Here is a 17,050-nt window from a genome sequence, read left to right as displayed (position 1 = left end):
TTTTCTTTTATACATTTACTCCCTAACCATTTTTTAACATTATTGTTAATCAAAACATAAATTGATGTACACATGGAATGACAGCTTTCATAGACATGAATATGAGTATGAAATAGTGTCTGACAAAGTCACTGTCCACTGATTCTCAATTACTAAATAAAGTTAGATCATGGAAAATAAAACGTTTCTGGCGTATTTTTAATAAATACTAAACGTTTATAACTTTTACTTTTGCTTTCAAAATAGTAATATTTTCAGAATCACTCAAAAAAAAACTTCTCAACGGTATAGGAGATGGAAGATCATCAAGTCGCAAAGTTTCCGACCACAAATGTACTTTTCTGTACTCGCATCGAGCAACCCTTTTCCTCAGGTTGTGGTTAGACTATTTTAACAACCTCTTAAAATAATAAAAGGTGCATATTACAGTGCCAAGAAAATGTTAGAAGCTCAAATTTATCACCAACACACAAAGTTGTCTTTATGATTGATATGGCATATGCTTAACTTTCACACATACAGTATGTGCAATCTACATATCTATATCCATTCCATGAAATTTACTGTAACTGAAGGAACTGCATCTTGCACACTTATTTATAACTTATATTACACAGTTTATTGCTGACTATAGTAAGATTACGGATTTGTATAGTCTATTAGCACAGGAAATTTCATGTGCATATTGGTTTGTTCACCACAACTCCTACTCAAGAGAACACAGTTCAATTCACACGCACAACAGAGGACGAAGGTCGCATTAACATCGTTGTGCACTCATCTAGTGATGGGATCTCTATAGTGGATGCTCTTTTATATGGCCCACTGCATATTGTTGGCAAAGAAAATCAACTTATAATTTCAGCATATTCGCACACAGTTGAAACAGAGTACAGTAAGTATTTTTATATGGTCTGGTTAAATGTTTAGGAGATACCTATTTTCTTCTATGAAAGTTTCATTTTTTATTTTGATTTTATTTAAAATTTATTGTATTTTTCATTCTTCATGTTTATTATTTATTTGTTTTTCTGATATGGTGTGTGCAGTTTTTTTATTATTGCTCGGATATGTGGCTTTTTTTATTTATTTATTTTTATTTATTGTATTCTTTATTATGATTATTATTTGTTTGTTTGTTTTGTAGTATATTTTCCAGAAGGTATGTGTTGTTTTTTAGTTAAGCTTGTATGTAAAAGGTAAAGAAGCTTATACACACTTTAAAGTACAGTGTTGTTTCTTCAGTTGTGTTTTCAAGTGGGCTTCGGTGCATAAATCTATCAGACATGGTCATAAAATAAACATGGGCTGTCTAACAAGCAGACTCTGGCATCGATCTGCTGCTTACAGACTGGAGGACCCCGTCGTGATGTCTGATGAAGGTATGGGCATGATTATGCTATTAAACTTCCATATATGAACACTTTTACTCAATTAGATGTTACTGTGTATTTTTTAAATTTATCATTAGGCCTAATGTTGTTCGACGACAAGTGAATAACACATTCAAATCTAGTTTGTGTATAAATTTCCCTCAGCTGTGTCTGTTTTACTTTAGCATCAGGAAATCACATGCACATGGCGGTAGCCTTGTGTAACTTTCCACCCCAAAGGTCTGATGAGCACACTATATTTTTAGGAGACAGCCTGAACATTATATCAGAGTAAGTAAAAAAATTTTCTAGACATACAAGTATGTAAGTATTAGCTGAAGTGAATGCAGGGTTTGTAATGGGTTTGTTTCTGTTACAGAGATAATGGCATGTTGACGGTTCGTTCTTCAAGTGGCACAGAGTTTTTCATTCCTCACACCTACGTTTCCAAAGTGCATAATCGGTCAGTCATGTTCAAACATATATTTATTTATTAAAGTTGCAAAAGGAAATAAGTGAATGCTAAAGGCATTTTAGACTTTTTATGCTCTTGGGAGACCTGGGTTTTAGTCCGGCCTGCATCCTCTCACAATAAAAATGGTGAAAAAAGAAAAACATAAGCAGGGAGAGTGTGTTATGTGTTGTCATCATCATAATTAAGGAGTGAATTAATCATATCATGCAATGTGATCACTTCTGATTAAGAGATTTAGGAAATTGTGTAATTGTGTCCTTTAATAACTTTGCCAGGTCTTGTCTATTTCAATAAAGGTGGCTGTTTGAAAGGATCACAAGGAGAAATGCAGAACAACTTCTTATGCTGCCTCCAAACTACTCTGGATGTTTTCTAATTCGGGAAAGCCAGTCATTCCCTGGTTAGTCCCCACTCCAAAAGTAATTTATTGATTGCCCTCTTTTGTATTCAAAAATGTCTATTTCTAAAAGCAACTGTATGTTTTTTTTTTACCTAGAAATATCAGTTTCAAACTCATTGTGATGGTATACTGACTTCTGATAGACCAAATGCACGTGTACAGCCATCCACTGTATTTACCACAGTGATATATTTACCACAGTGAATTCCACTCACTTAACTGTAGGGGGGTCCAAATTATACAAATTATTTACAGTTGCTTTAAATGCATTGCCTTTGGTTGTAGGTTCCTACTCACTTTCAATGCGACAAGATGGAGGCCATGTGCACAATGTAAAGCACTACAGAATCCATCAGCTCCACAATGGCTGGTACTACATCCACCACAGCCACTACTTCTCCACTCTCACCCAGCTGGTGGACTATTACTCACGTAAGCTCAAATGGCAAGGGTGCTTTAAACTCAATATTAGTCCTATTACACCTTTAAAAGACAGCCTGTTGCATTTTAATGAGGATAAAAACAGCATTTGAATGTTAGAATAAATCAGAGACAACAAATATATTTTGTTGATTTACAGGGTCTTCTAATGGTACGTACTGTCAGCTGACTGAACCTTGCTTACTTCAGGACTCCAACACAGCTGTAGCAATCCAGAGGTCCAGCCTTAACTGGAGAGATTTGTCCTGGTAGGTTCAGTTTTTATTTGGATCACACTTTCTAGTCTTTTACTATAATTTAGTAGAATGCTTGTATTAGTTGTTCTGTATTACCATAGAAATAACTTTTATGTTTATCATCAGGTCGATGGTTCAAAGGCAGCTAAAGGGAACTAACCAGGAGAGTCTTGTCAGTGAAGGATTACGAGAGACTATGAAAGCATATTTTTATGTCACAGAGTCGTCAGACTGTGAGGACTGAGTGACATCCAACACAGAACAGACATGTGAGACTGATGAAGTTAAGTTAAAGATGTTTTGGGTATTTGGTGGGCATTCTGACCACAATATATTCCTAGTGTCAAGCATGATTCATGATGTTTTGTTAATTATTTAATTATTTTTTTTGGTATGTTTTAATCAAGATTTTTTATGTAATAGTTGTTTTGTATCATAGTGGACAGGATGCATTACCTTAGGAAACTATACAGAGTAAATTGCTCCGTTTTTTTATAATTATATAATCCCTTTAAATATGTAACAAATAAGGTAGCTGACTCTGTATTATGACTTATACTTTTATTTTAAAAAGTATAAGTATAATTTTATTATATAGTAATTTATTTTAAATACCCTGTATTCAAAGTAAAATACAACTGTTTTTAGTCCCTTCAAACTGAAAAATATTTTTTGTCACATGCTAATTCACTGGCCTCTTTCTTTTTTAAACGGGCAGCATTTAACATTAAGTTTTAACTTTTAAGTTTGAAAATATGCCGTCATGTTGTTGAAATGCTGAATGTTTATTTAGAAGGCAGGTCAATACATGTTGAAAGTATAAAAAAATTGAAGTTCAAAATTACTATAAAGAAAATTTACTGTACTATTTTTATTTTATATAAAACAAATATTTTACAAAATAGTTTTTAATCCAAAATTGCTATGGCGTTTTATCGTGGGCGGAGCCTATCTGGTGGCAGAAAATGCCAGTTTTAACCTATACAGTCTATGGGTTTAACGTAGCAGTCTATGCAAGCCATGGAATAAAAGAATAAAAAAGGTAATTTTGAGTTTATATTTCAAAATTCTGACTTTTTTTCTTGCAATTCCGAGATTATATCGCACAATTCTGGTAAGAAAAAATCAACTAGTCATTCTTTCTTTTTCCCTCGGCTCAGAATCATGAGTTTATAATCCCACACTTCTGTTTTTTTCCCCTCAGAATTGACAAACTCGCAATTGTTGAGTTGTATCAAGTTATAAAGTCCGAACTAGGAGATATAAATTTGCATTTGCAAGAAAAAAAGTCAGAATTGTAAGATAAAATAGGTAAATGTTATGTAAAATGGTATAGGTTTAAATAGTATTTCATGCTTTAACTCTAGGGCTAATACAATATGCCCCATATGTGAATATTATATAGACCTATTGTTTAAATCAAATTTATGCTTGAAAAGTAGGGTAACGTTAATCATTCCAGGTTTCATCCATATTTTGTCCGTTTAAACGTCTGCGTTTAGCTTCAAATGGCGTCTTTGACGACAGTATTATATAAAAATTTATGCATTCTGATTCTGACATCCAAAGGCACAACAATACATTTTTTCTCTTATCTCATGGATTTTACCCGTTTCCCTCCACTTGTTACCAGTGTTTTTCTGCCACCACAATGCGCGCGATTTATCATTGTCATTTAATGAATTTGAGCTCACAGTGCGTGGTGCCCTCTAATGGCCAGTTTAAGCATGGTCCACACGAGGGCGCTCAACACACACGAGTGAGCGTCCAAGGCAGAGCGACTTTAACTTCCTGTTTGGAGCAGTTCAGGAAGACGAAGTAATGGCGACGCTACTGGGGCCCGAGTCCCCTTGGATGGGAGGAAAGAAACGGAGTCGAAACAGGAATATTGTCACCAGAATACGGCAGAATCAGATCGCGGGCCGAGGCTTCAGCAGAGGGACGCAGGTAAACGGGAGAGTTTGTGCTGCTGACACAGAAAAGCCGCTGTCAGGGATCCGCGTTTATGCTCCGAACCGTCGATCAACCTGCTTTAAGTTAACAAAACAAAATAAATCGGACGGGTGTGAAGCTTAACTTTGATCTGGAAGTAGTTTAAACGTTCTTTTAATACATGTGAAGTCAAATGCTAAATATTGCTTAAAAATAAACCACACCACACAAACGGCGAATGACAACTGACCTAACTAATTAGGTTGTTCTTGGCTTTGACTGTCCGATAATAATTTGGGTTAAACGAGGCTTTAAATAGTCCAAATACAATCCAATTAAAGGCTCCGACACATGGAATAATATTATTATTAATGAGTAATATAATTACTTATAATCACACACAGATCAATCTGTAAACATGTCATGTTTATAATCGATCAGCTGCTTCAAGTAAGCACAGGCTGTCGCTCACAGACTAGTAAGCTGCCTACCAAGACAGCATTTTTGACCATTATAGGCGCTTTTGAGCGTCATGTAGCCTAAAAATGCTGCCAAGGTAGTCAGCATGATAGAGTTTGACAGCCACAGATTGTCATTTTCTGTAGTGTCCATTTGTGACATTAAACTTAGACGCCAGATCGTGTTTTTATATAATTTCTCAACAATTTTTGGTCCATCACCAGCCTAATCTGCAAATTGCACTCATTTGGTTTGGGGTTATTGGTCCAAGCAGTGATGTTCTGCTGGCTCAGGCCTCGAGTTTAAAGTGCTTGAATTATGTAAGATGTCCCATAGAGTTGGACATGATCTGAGCCTGGGAACTGTGGTTTAAACCACACAAGTTTCACTTTCTCTACATACACAGAGTTTGGCACGGTTTACTTAAGACGTTAGGACCTATAAGAATAATCTTTGCTGTCTAATGTTTCTAGACAGGTGACAGATTGGTAGATGTTTCCAAATAGCCTAGAAACAGAGCCTAGTAGAGATGCAGTCTGTTACTCATGCAGAAAGTGTATCCTAAACCAGACAGACTGTCCTTGTGTTGTTGTACATTTATTTTTAAATTAGCCTATTACTAGTTCCTCTGAGTACCTCTTCGTGTATTTTGAATAAATGAAAAGGTAGAGGACCTAGTTTAAAAGTAGCTTGACACTTTATAAGCAATGTGTGTAATATATTACAAAATGTCTAATGGCAAGCACCATGGGAGGAAGCTGAGAATAGCCTACCTATAATAAATACTGATAAAATGAACATTCAATTCTTAATTAACTAAATGAATAGGTAGCCTTTGTGTAGAGCACTTTGGAGTGATATGAACTTGTAAAGCTTTCACAAAATTAAATGCAAAAGATAGCTTGTATTTACATGTCTTTTGCATTTGATTAAAAGTGCTGTGTGTAAAGGGTACTTTGCAGCATCCAAAGTAATGCACATGCAAATTCATTGTCATAGCATTTCATTATTGCCATTAGTTGTCAAACATGCAAATGGATTTTATTATTGGTTAGCAAGGCGTATTCTTTAATAATTTATGCTATTAATAACCAATTTTAGTTTTAATATGATAAATTATATTTTAGTTTAAATATAGCAATCATGTTAATTTACACATGTAATTGTGTCATTGTATTTTTGTATGTGTATATATATATGTGTGTGTGTGTGTGTGTAATTTAATGTCATTTAGTATAATTATATGAATGGATTTTATTATTGGTTAGCAAGGCGTATTCTTTAATAATTTATGCTATTAATAACCAATTTTAGTTTTAATATGATAAATTATATTTTAGTTTAAATATAGCAATCATGTTAATTTACACATGTAATTGTGTCATTGTATTTTTGTATGTGTATATATATATGTGTGTGTGTGTGTGTGTGTAATTTAATGTCATTTAGTATAATTATATATGTGTGTGTAACATTATAAATATCTTTACTGTCACTTTTGTGTGTATGTGTGTGTATTTAGAAATAAGGGTAACACTTTAGAATTGGGAACACTTATTCACTAACTATGACTTTTCCCTCAATGAATTCCTAATTTGCTGCTTATTAATAGTTAGTAAGGTAATTGTTAAGTTTAGGTATTGGGTAGGATTAGGGATGTAGAATAAGGTCATGTAGAATAAGGCATCAATGTGTGCTTAATTAGTACTAATAAATGGCTAATATTCTAGTAATATGCATGCTAATAAGCAACTAGTTAAGAGACCCTAAAATAAAGTGTTACTGAAATAAGATATGTGTCATGACTGTGATGCAGAATTTTATATAGCATTTCAGAACAAAAGTCTAGCAATGTTCTTTTGCTGACTTGTAAGAACTGATATTTCTTTAAGGAAATGCAAATTTGGTTAGTGTTTATTCTTTGTTTCCAGCTCCCAGAAGCTCTTCTTAAGGAGAGAGATAAGAGGGCTAAATGGCACGGGATTCCAATCTTGCTCCAAGAGCTGTATGAGAGCAGCCAGCTAAACAGTGACTACACCCGCACACACACTGTCCTGAAGGTGAAATCTTTGTCTATTCTCTTCTCTCAGTGTGATATATTTATTTACATCTTACAACTAGTTTTAAATCCACTATATAGTCTTATTTCATTATATACTAACTGTGGTGTTCTGAAACAGGAACTGTCATCCCTGCTGTCTATGGAGGCCATGTCTTTTGTGACAGAGGACAGAAAGACGGCACAGGAGTCCACCTTTCCCAACACATACACCTTTGATCTGTTTGGAGGTGTAGATGTGAGTGTATTGTATAATTCCTAAATGTCCTTTTTTAAAACAACAATTCAACTTCTGTTTACACATTGGCAAACTCACAGAATCTGTAGGTGCAGAATTCCAAAGAAAGCTCCAAAGAATTGGAACAGCTGTTGTTCACAAAGTTTACACCCACCCCCTTCATGCATGTTTTTTTTTAACTGTATATAAACATTATAATTTGATTGTGCTTTATCTATCAGTCCGAGGATAGTGTCTATTTGACTGTATTCTGAAGATGTTTCACCTTAATCAGTCCATCTGGGCTTGAACGTGGGGCAGGAAATGGGGGGGAAAATGTTTTTACAGTAAATAAAATGAACTTTTCTTTATCCAGTGATCATATAATTGGCAGATTCATTTATTTATCAACATAGATGTTAGTTCCAGCCATAGATGAGTTCAGAATGATGACTGATTGTTTGTCTTAGCTGCTGGTGGAGCTTCTGATGAGACCCACTCTGACTACGCTACAAAAATCCAAGAGTAAGTTGACTAAAAGATTTTTTGGATATTTTATGAAAAATTATATAATAATTATTTATTTCTGAATAAGTAATAATTATATTATTTTATCTGCACCTATTTTAGAATCCATTGATATGTTTTATGTCTGTCACCAACAAATGTAAAAATCAATCTTTCTTAAAAATGTAATTTTTAAACATGTAGTGAACGATGACTTGATGAAGGACTGCCTTAGCGTGCTGTACAATTGCTGCATATGTGTATGTATTCCGCCTTCTTTCTCATTTATGCATTGAACACAAGAGTGACTAATATCCACATGATGTTTTCAATAAGTGCACTTGTTTTTCTGCAGACGGAAGGAGTCACAAAAAGCTTGGCATCGAGGGATGATTTTGTGTTATTTCTCTTCACATTGATGACAAATAAGAAGACCTTTTTGCAAACAGCTACATTAATTGAGGATATTCTTGGAGTCAAAAAGGTCAGTGCTAATGTTATACAGCTGCAACTACAACCTTAATTTCCTTAATTACATTGTATAATAAAGCTGTTAATACATTTTAATGACCCTGGATTTATCATCTTGACACTATGGGCAGGCTTAAAATCCATTTAAATAATTACGGATATTTGTCTTGCCTACAAAAAACCCCCCACCTAATAATTAATGGCGATAATCATGTTGGATATGTAAACACTAATATCTGACGGTGTTTCATGATGGTTCATAACAGGAAGTGATTCAGCTGGAGTGGATCCCGAACCTGTCAGGACTGGTACAGAGCTTTGACCAGCAGCAGCTCGCCAACTTCTGTCGTATCCTCTCCGTCACCATCTCCGAGCCTGATGTGGGGAACGATGACAAACACACACTCCTGGCTAAAAACGCACAGCAGAAACGTAATACCAGCCCCTCACGTGCCGAGGTCAACCAGGGTAGGTCGGACTATGAACTGTGACTTCACTTAGAGCTGATGCCACAAAGAGCGGTAAAGTGGTAACAGGATTTGTGAAGAATAAGGTCATTGCTAAAAGGAAATGACAGCTTTTTCCATTCAGTACACTGCTTCTTTCCAGTGTGTATTTTGAGTATTTCTGGCAGGGATTTATGTAAGTGGTGAGGGTTAATAATGAAAACATAATGTAATATTTTCCAGTCACACTCCTGAACATCCCCGGCTTCATTGAGCGTCTCTGTAAGTTGGCCACACGGAAGGTGTCCGAGGCAACTGGAACATCAAACTTTCTGCAGGAACTGGAGGAATGGTACACTTGGCTCGACAACACTCTAGTGCTGGACGCACTCATGCAGATAGCAACTGATGAAGCCGAGCACAGTAGCACAGGTAGAACTGCTGCATTACTCTGGAAATGAATGTGACACAAAGTCAAGTGTGTATTAGCATCAACAATAGAAATAAATATTTTATGAGAAATTAAATGTTAGTTTAATGATTGGTTATGATTATGCAGTATATAACATTTCTTTCCATTTTAAAATTCTACCAAACATTTTGGCTTTTTTTTCCCTGAAGAGATGACTATTTTGCCACTTATATACACTATGAGAGTTTTAAATGTTTTTGAAAGAAGTCTCCTACAAAGGCTCTATTTATTTGAGCAAAAATACAGTGAAAGCAGTAATGTTGTGAAATATTAAAGTAAAAATGTAATTTATTCCTGTGATGGCAAAGCTGATTTTTCAGCAGCCATTACTCCAGTCTTCAGTGTCACATGATCCTTCAGAAATCATTCTGTGCTGATTTAGTGCTCAAAAAAACATTTATTATTATTATTATCAATGTTGAAACCAGTTGTGCTGCTTAATATTTTTTTCTGGAAACCGTGATACATTTTTCAGGATTCTTTGTTTAATAGCAAGTTCAAAAGAATGGCATTTATTTGACACAGGAATCTTTCGCAACATTATAAATGTCTTAACGGTCACTGTTGATCAATTTAATGCGGCCTTGCTAAATAAAATGAATTTCTTTCTAAAAAAAATAATGTATTGTTATTTTTTCTTCACAGAATCATCTGATGAGAGTACATTGGCCACCATCCCTCTGAGGCATCGTTTGCCGCAGTCCATGAAGATGGTCCATGAGATCATGTATAAGGTAGAAGTGCTTTACGTGCTCTGTGTCCTTCTCATGGGCCGACAGCGGAACCAGGTAAGAGCCGTTCATGTCAGTCAAGGATCTACTTAGAGCTGATTAATATTGTAATTCCCATCCTTGTTTATCATAATATGTTAGGTGCATAAAATGTTGGCAGAGTTTCGTTTGATTCCTGGACTCAATAACCTTTTTGAGAAGCTCATCTGGAGGAAATACACCGCCTCTAATCACGTGGTTCATGGACAGCATGAAAACTGTGATTGCAGCCCGGTGAGCTTCGAGATAATATATTCACTCATTCACTGTTTTCTATTTCCCATAATTCTCATTGATCATGTAATGCTATTGTTTATTATACAGGAAATCTCATTTAAAATCCAGTTCTTGAGGCTTCTGCAGAGCTTTAGTGACCACCATGAGTAAGTTAGATTGTGAGCTTTCAGTGCCGTGCCACATATCTGTGGGTTGACAGAAGAACCCTTTCATTTATTTTTTTATTTTTTTCTCAGGAATAAGTACCTGCTTTTGAACGCTCAGGAGCTGAATGAGTTGAGTGCCATCTCCCTAAAGGCAAACATCCCTGAGGTGGAGGCTCTAGTAAACACCGACAGGTATTAGTCAGAATGAAGTGATCATTTGCATGCTAATATACATCATTTCTTTACAGCAGACAAATATTAGAATCTATCTTGTCTGTGTCTTTTAGGAGTTTAGTGTGTGATGGTAAAAAAGGGCTTCTCACGCGGCTCCTCACTGTTATGAAAAGAGAATCGCCAGACTCTTCCTTCAGGTGAGACACTGGGTTCTTCATGATTTGGTTAAATGTGTTTTGAAATGCCACATAAGTCATGGTGACATATGTTCTCTCTAAAGGTTCTGGCAGGCCAGAGCTGTTGAGAGCTTCCTCAGAGGGGCCACTTCATATGCAGACCAGATGTTTCTGCTGAAGAGAGGCTTGCTGGAGGTAAAAACGTTAATACATGCTTGTGTGTTATTGGTCAAAATGTCTTTACTTGAGTAGTGGAATCCTCCATCCTTATAGAATTTCTGCATAGTCTAATTTTGTCTTTGATTTGTAGCACATCCTCTTCTGCATCATCGACAGCGGCTGCAAGTCCAGAGATGTTCTGCAAAGCTACTTTGACTTGCTTGGGGAGCTTATGAAGTTCAACATTGATGCCTTCAAGAGATTTAACAAATACGTCAACACAGAGGAAAAGGTACCGGCAACAACAAAAAGAGGGTCACATACACAATTCTGATTTATTTTAGAGGCTGTAGTAGAGAGAAAAAAGCTGTTGTTAAACAACCTGTGCGTGACTTTGGTTAAGCAGTGTGTCTCCTTCAGTTCCAGGTGTTCCTCACCCAGATCAACAGCTCTCTGGTGGACTCCAACATGCTTGTGCGATGTATCGTTCTCTCTCTAGATCGATTTGAGAGCCAGACAGAGGATGTGAAAGGTAAATTCAGCTATTATGCTCTTGGATTGCTAGCGATATTGCTGAAAAAAAAACACACTACCATTCATAATAAATCAATGTGACATTAAAAAAAAAAAAAAAATCACTTTCAAATAAATGCAGTTCTTTTGAATTTTTTGTTCATCAAATAATCCTGAATAAATAAATCCGGAATAAATGTTTTACACAGAAATATTAAGCAGCACAAATTATTTCAACATTGATAAGAAATAAACCATAAAAGCATATTAGAATGATTCCTGAAGGATCATGTGACACTGAAGGCTGGAATAATGGCTGCTTAAAATTCAGCTTTGCCATCGCAGGAATAAATTACATATTTAAAATGAATGTATTAAATTTTTTTTAAATATATTAAAATTAAAATAAAAAACCACAATATTAGTGTTTTTACTGTATTTTTCTTTTATCAAATTCAGCCTTAGAGACTTTACAGAGCACAAATGTTTGATCTGTAGTTTATATGTATTTGTAAATATCAAAAAATGGCTGGTAAATCAATTCTATTTATTGCAAGAAGTAAAATGCGCTCTAAAAAAGGGTTGCTTTTAAACAGTATGCTTCTACACTAGTTTTCACAATTGACACCAAGGAAGATTGATTTTGTTTTTTGTGCTAAAATAACAAGAACATAATAATAAACAGCAGGTTTTATCTCAATACTTGTTTTACTAAAACATTATGTAAACATTATGTAAAATTCCAAACTTTGAACACATTCATTTAAATAGACTTCACATCAGTTTAAGTGAATCTGATTCTGATTCACAGAAGCAAATTGAACTTGCGCCAGGTCGAATACAGTTTTTACAACTTAAGGATGATCAGAGATCAAACATCTGTCTTCACATTCTCATACTCGCTAGTCTATTTTTGGCTAATAGCACAGCCTTTAGGGAACTTAATAGTCAAATTAAAAGTGCATTAAATTCATCCCAATATTTACACTGCTAGTCACTTCACATAAATATTCAATATTTCGCCCTGCCTTAATAGTTAGTGTAAGGCTGATGATACACGGGGGAACTTTTTGAGCAATGTTGCTGGGCAGTGTTGCTGTCAACGGGCAACCAGGTGAGACACAGGATCCATGACGGATCTGAAGTATCCAGATAAAAATTTGTTGCCCATTCTCAATGGGAAAGTGCCCAAGCAACTTCGCTCGGCAACAATGCCGTGTATCATCACCTTAAAAGATGTTGATGTCTCTGAGAAAAATCTGATGGGAAAATTAAAATATTTTCCCAGGTAACTTGAGATTTGAAAAATCTTTCACAGAACTTGTGAATTGCTTCATTGGATGTCTGTTCAGAGCATTAGACATAGATCTCTGAAAAGCATGTAGTCCGATTGGTGTTTAAAAAATTGCAGTGTCTATTTTAGCCTGTGTTTGTGCCTCTGCAGTGGTTGAAGTGCTCTCTGAGTGCTGTCTGCTGTCCTACATGGCTCGAGTGGAGAACAGACTGTCCTTCCTTTTTAGGCTGGTTAACATCATCAACGTGCAAACCCTCACACAGGCAAGATCACAGTGCAGGTCTCCTCTCCCTGTTTGTCTCATTTGAATCCTCCATTATAATTAGTCCTATGTTTCTCTGGTTGCTGTCCCAGGAGAATGTGAGTTGTCTTAACACCAGCCTGGTGATTCTGATGTTGGCCCGGAGGAGAGGCAAGCTCCCCTTTTACCTGAATGCCCTGCGGGAAAAGGAATATGCAGAGAAATATCCCGGCTGCCTGCTTAACAACTTCAACAACTTGCTGCACTTTTGGCAGCACCACTACCTCAACAAGGACAAGGACAGCACCTGCCTGGAGAATGTGAGTTAGATTTCACTGTATGGAATCCTTCCTTTAGGACAAGGTTTCCCAAACAAACAAAAAAAATTACCTGAAGTACCTCCTTTTTAAATAAATATTTCAGAATTTTTAACGACACATTTTGCATGTTGATGATTCTTTTGGTTTATGGTCATATGCCAAAAGTAAACAGATAAAATATATATATTTTTTGGATGTTTAATTTAGATTTTTTGTTTTTAATTATTTATATGTAGGACATTCTGTGGGTCTTAAAAAGGTTTTTGGCCTTCCACATATGAAGGCCTTAAAAGGTCTTGAATTGAAGCAGAAAGTCTTAAAGGGATAATTCACCCAAAAATGAAAATGCTGTCATTTGTCTCACCCTCAAGTCATTCCAAACCCGTAAGACTTGCATTCATTCATTAGTTTTACAATCTCTTTATGAACATTTTGAAGCATCAGAGAGGTAGTTGCATAGACTGTCAATGGAGGGACAGAAATCTCTTAGATTTCATTAAAAATATCTTCATTTTTGTTCTGAAGATGAACAGAGTCTTAAATTTACCTCATATTATATTATATTATTATTATTATTATTATAACTCTAAAAAGTGAAGATTAAATATTTATCTTGTAAATTAAATTGTAATTATCCTGTAAAATAAATGTTTAATAATTAAAATAATTGTATTTTACACTGCAAGTTACTATTTATCTTTAAATTCTTCGATTTCAAACTGCATTTAATTTGATAATTGCACTGTGCTATATTGTGATTTCAGTTATATTTTGATTTAATAATGCAGCGACATTTATTTATTTGAATTTTTATCCAATGTAATTATTCGCTTTTCATCAACCCACAAACCCCCTGCAGTTGCCTTACCAACTCCAGTTTCAGTTTGGGAGACCCTGCTTTAGGATAATATTTAGCTATCTATGATCTCTTTCTTTCAGAGCTCCTGTATTCCATTCAGTTTTTGGAAGGAGACCGTGTCAGTACTGCTCGGAGAGGACAGGACTTCTCCCTGTGCCATTATCAGCTATATAGATGAGCCTTACATGGAGCTAGACCGGGACCGTCTAGGCGATTGACTCGTGCGGGTTGGCTTGGGGAGGGACTTGCATGTTCCGTTCCGATTCGGAACAGCCTACCAGCTCATCCGACTGCATGCTACGGCTCTGTGAGCTGCCCATTCTCTACTTGGTGCCCATGTTCCACTTTTTCATCTCCAGGCTTGCGCGGGTGAAAAGGACGTCCCGCGAAGGATTGCCCATCCCATCATTCATTGAGAGGGAACACATTACCTGGACAGCTCAATCCGGAGCTGACCCTCTGACCTGAAACTATCTCGTTGTGTTTCGGTGAAATCGTTTGGGGCCTTTTTTTAGAGAAATATACAAAGATGAAAATATTTAGACTAAATGTCCTACTTGAATTTGGAAAGATCCTCGAATGAGGGCGATCGATGATCTGGTGATCTAAGAACTGCACAGTCGGCGTTTAAGGAGATTTTCTCTGTAATTTAGGTTCAGAAAGCGTTGGATTGATGAATGGTGGCTTGGATGATACTTTGCCAAGCTTGTCAGATGGTGAGCGACCCTCATGCTTAACTGATTGATGTCACAATCTTTGTATAGTGTAGATGAATTTGGACGGGTCTTATTTATTTTCTCGTATTTCTCTGTAATTTTGCTCTCTTACTACATCATAAACCTGTTTTCTTTTCATATTCTCTATTGCTTCTCTCCTTTTGTTAGGTTTTATCAAGCACATATGAAATAAGAGATTTTGAGTTCGTGTATTTTACATTTTTTGTATTAATTAGTTTTTAATAATAGTATAGCCACTTTTGTTTTATTTCTCACAATGAAACACTTCATATCTTGTGGGCACGGAAGGTGTTAAACTATGCAGGTTCACTCACACCATGGTCATAAATATCCAGCTAGCCTTGACCTCCATGCTGCCATCTGTCATTTGTTCCGTAGCAGACCACTAAATCACCATCTTCTAACTGTACAGGCCTCAGCCATTGACAATCTGTGTTGCGCTCAAACACAAGGCTCCGACTTTTGGCGGCCGGGAACCTGCAAAGGTGCTGCTCTGCTGCGGTCGCTATGTGCTGGATGTGGTAGCTGAGCTAGACTAGAAACTTCCAATCAACTACCTCGTTTCATTGCTGTTGTTTTCAAACCCACTCCTATAGTTTAAGCATGCTGCAGCTTTTATTCTGTTGCACCTGAGTTCACACTATATGCAAAAGTTCCTCTGTATAAATGACTAAATGTGTTTCACGAGAGTTGCTTGGCTTTTACCTGTGGATGTTCGCAAGTTCTTTCATGTTCTATATATCGGCTCCTTATACTGTGTCACAGTGCTTTGCGTTGGCAAAACAATTTCATACAATTCATATAAAGAGGTATAATGAATGCTGCAGAGATTTTTGCTCACTTCCTTTGACCCCAGGAATGTGTATAGTTGTAATATTAGCAGTAGTGTGAATGTGTGCTTTTTCTAAATTGAATGATTGCTACATCAACGCAAAGGATCTGAATGTCTCTTCTTTATCCACAGGCCTTGGTTCATGTGTCGCATAGGTTGGGTTTTAAATACCTACAATTTTCTTACGTAGCTCTGTCTGGATGGATTTAGTCATAAGTGATAACCATGTGAAGCCCAGTAAACTTAATGCTTTAAATAAACCACAATTCGGTATCTTGCCTCTGAAAGTTAAAGTTTGATGGTGATTACTCTTTTATGTTTTTCAAAATCATTGGCTTCAGTTGTCTTGTGGAAATCATAGTTTGCCTCTATATAACTGCACAATTCAAAATAAAATATATATATATCTTTCAATGTGAGTACAAGTATAAAATGTGCAAGAAAATGGTTCATATACAACAAACACACATACACTTATAGAACTGGGTAGTAACTGATTACATGTAATCTGGATTACACAATCAGATTACAAAAATTAAGTACTTGTAATTAGATTAAATTACATTTTAAAATACTCGTTATCAGACTACAGTTACTTTAAGGATTACATGATCACATATTATTTACACAATCACAATTATTTACAATTCCTCTTTTTCATCTTAAATGTTCCTTTCTAAAATTGCCTACCGCTTATACATTCAGAAAGTCTTCCAGTTTTGTGGACATTCACACAAAGACCAGTCACTGGTCAGGTGGCTGTTATTACACAGATAATTGAGAAGCCACACAGCATTTTGCCACACAGGATTTAACAAAAATCATTTTAATTTTAAGAAGTGTTTTCTCAACATTTCATCATTGCATCAACTACTGATGAACACATGAATTTTTATTTGAATTATCACTCAGTGTTTTTTTTTAACCATGTATTACTGTCTTTGGAAAGCTTTTGTCTTTCAAACACATTCAAATGCACAAATTCACGTTATTTCTTATTGACATGTAATGCAGGCATTCCCAAACTTTTTTTTTGTCAGCTGAATCTCTTTCACCTAATATATTTATTTGAAGTCCCCCCTGAGATTTTAAGGTAATAAGTTA

The 17,050-nt window shown here is 35.8% G+C and overlaps 2 protein-coding genes across 3 annotated transcripts; both read left to right on the top strand.

Annotated features, from left to right (window-relative positions):
- Window positions 1–811: 811 nt before the first annotated feature.
- LOC107749526 (src-like-adapter 2) lies at window positions 812–3,236 on the top strand. Of its 2 annotated transcripts, XM_016564703.1 has the most exons (8): window positions 812–895; window positions 1,246–1,382; window positions 1,559–1,664; window positions 1,753–1,836; window positions 2,145–2,248; window positions 2,534–2,680; window positions 2,829–2,937; window positions 3,052–3,236. In XM_016564703.1, the coding sequence occupies exons 2-8, from the start codon at window positions 1,304–1,306 to the stop codon at window positions 3,167–3,169; spliced, it is 747 nt and encodes a 248-aa protein (XP_016420189.1). In that variant the 5' UTR covers window positions 812–895; window positions 1,246–1,303; the 3' UTR covers window positions 3,170–3,236. The 2 variants fall into 2 exon arrangements, with proteins under 2 accessions (XP_016420189.1, XP_016420188.1); XM_016564702.1 differs by lacking the exon at window positions 812–895 and having other exon boundaries at window positions 1,192–1,382.
- A 1,457-nt stretch (window positions 3,237–4,693) lies between these two features.
- On the top strand, window positions 4,694–16,360 carry LOC107749480 (short transient receptor potential channel 4-associated protein-like). Its single transcript, XM_016564650.1, has 19 exons — window positions 4,694–4,872; window positions 7,248–7,376; window positions 7,497–7,613; window positions 8,063–8,117; window positions 8,304–8,359; window positions 8,455–8,583; window positions 8,837–9,038; window positions 9,260–9,448; window positions 10,134–10,276; window positions 10,361–10,492; window positions 10,583–10,641; window positions 10,732–10,833; window positions 10,929–11,012; window positions 11,096–11,186; window positions 11,302–11,442; window positions 11,571–11,682; window positions 13,108–13,220; window positions 13,312–13,518; window positions 14,458–16,360. Exons 1-19 carry the CDS (start codon window positions 4,747–4,749, stop codon window positions 14,593–14,595), a joined length of 2,325 nt encoding a protein of 774 aa, XP_016420136.1. The 5' UTR covers window positions 4,694–4,746; the 3' UTR covers window positions 14,596–16,360.
- Window positions 16,361–17,050: the final 690 nt, after the last annotated feature.

Source organism: Sinocyclocheilus rhinocerous, unplaced genomic scaffold, assembly GCF_001515625.1.
Source record: "Sinocyclocheilus rhinocerous isolate Xijiao unplaced genomic scaffold, SAMN03320098_v1.1 scaffold889, whole genome shotgun sequence".
NCBI lineage: Eukaryota > Metazoa > Chordata > Actinopteri > Cypriniformes > Cyprinidae > Sinocyclocheilus > Sinocyclocheilus rhinocerous.
Note: the sequence above shows the minus strand (reverse complement) of the source record. Positions and strands in the feature narration are given on the sequence as shown.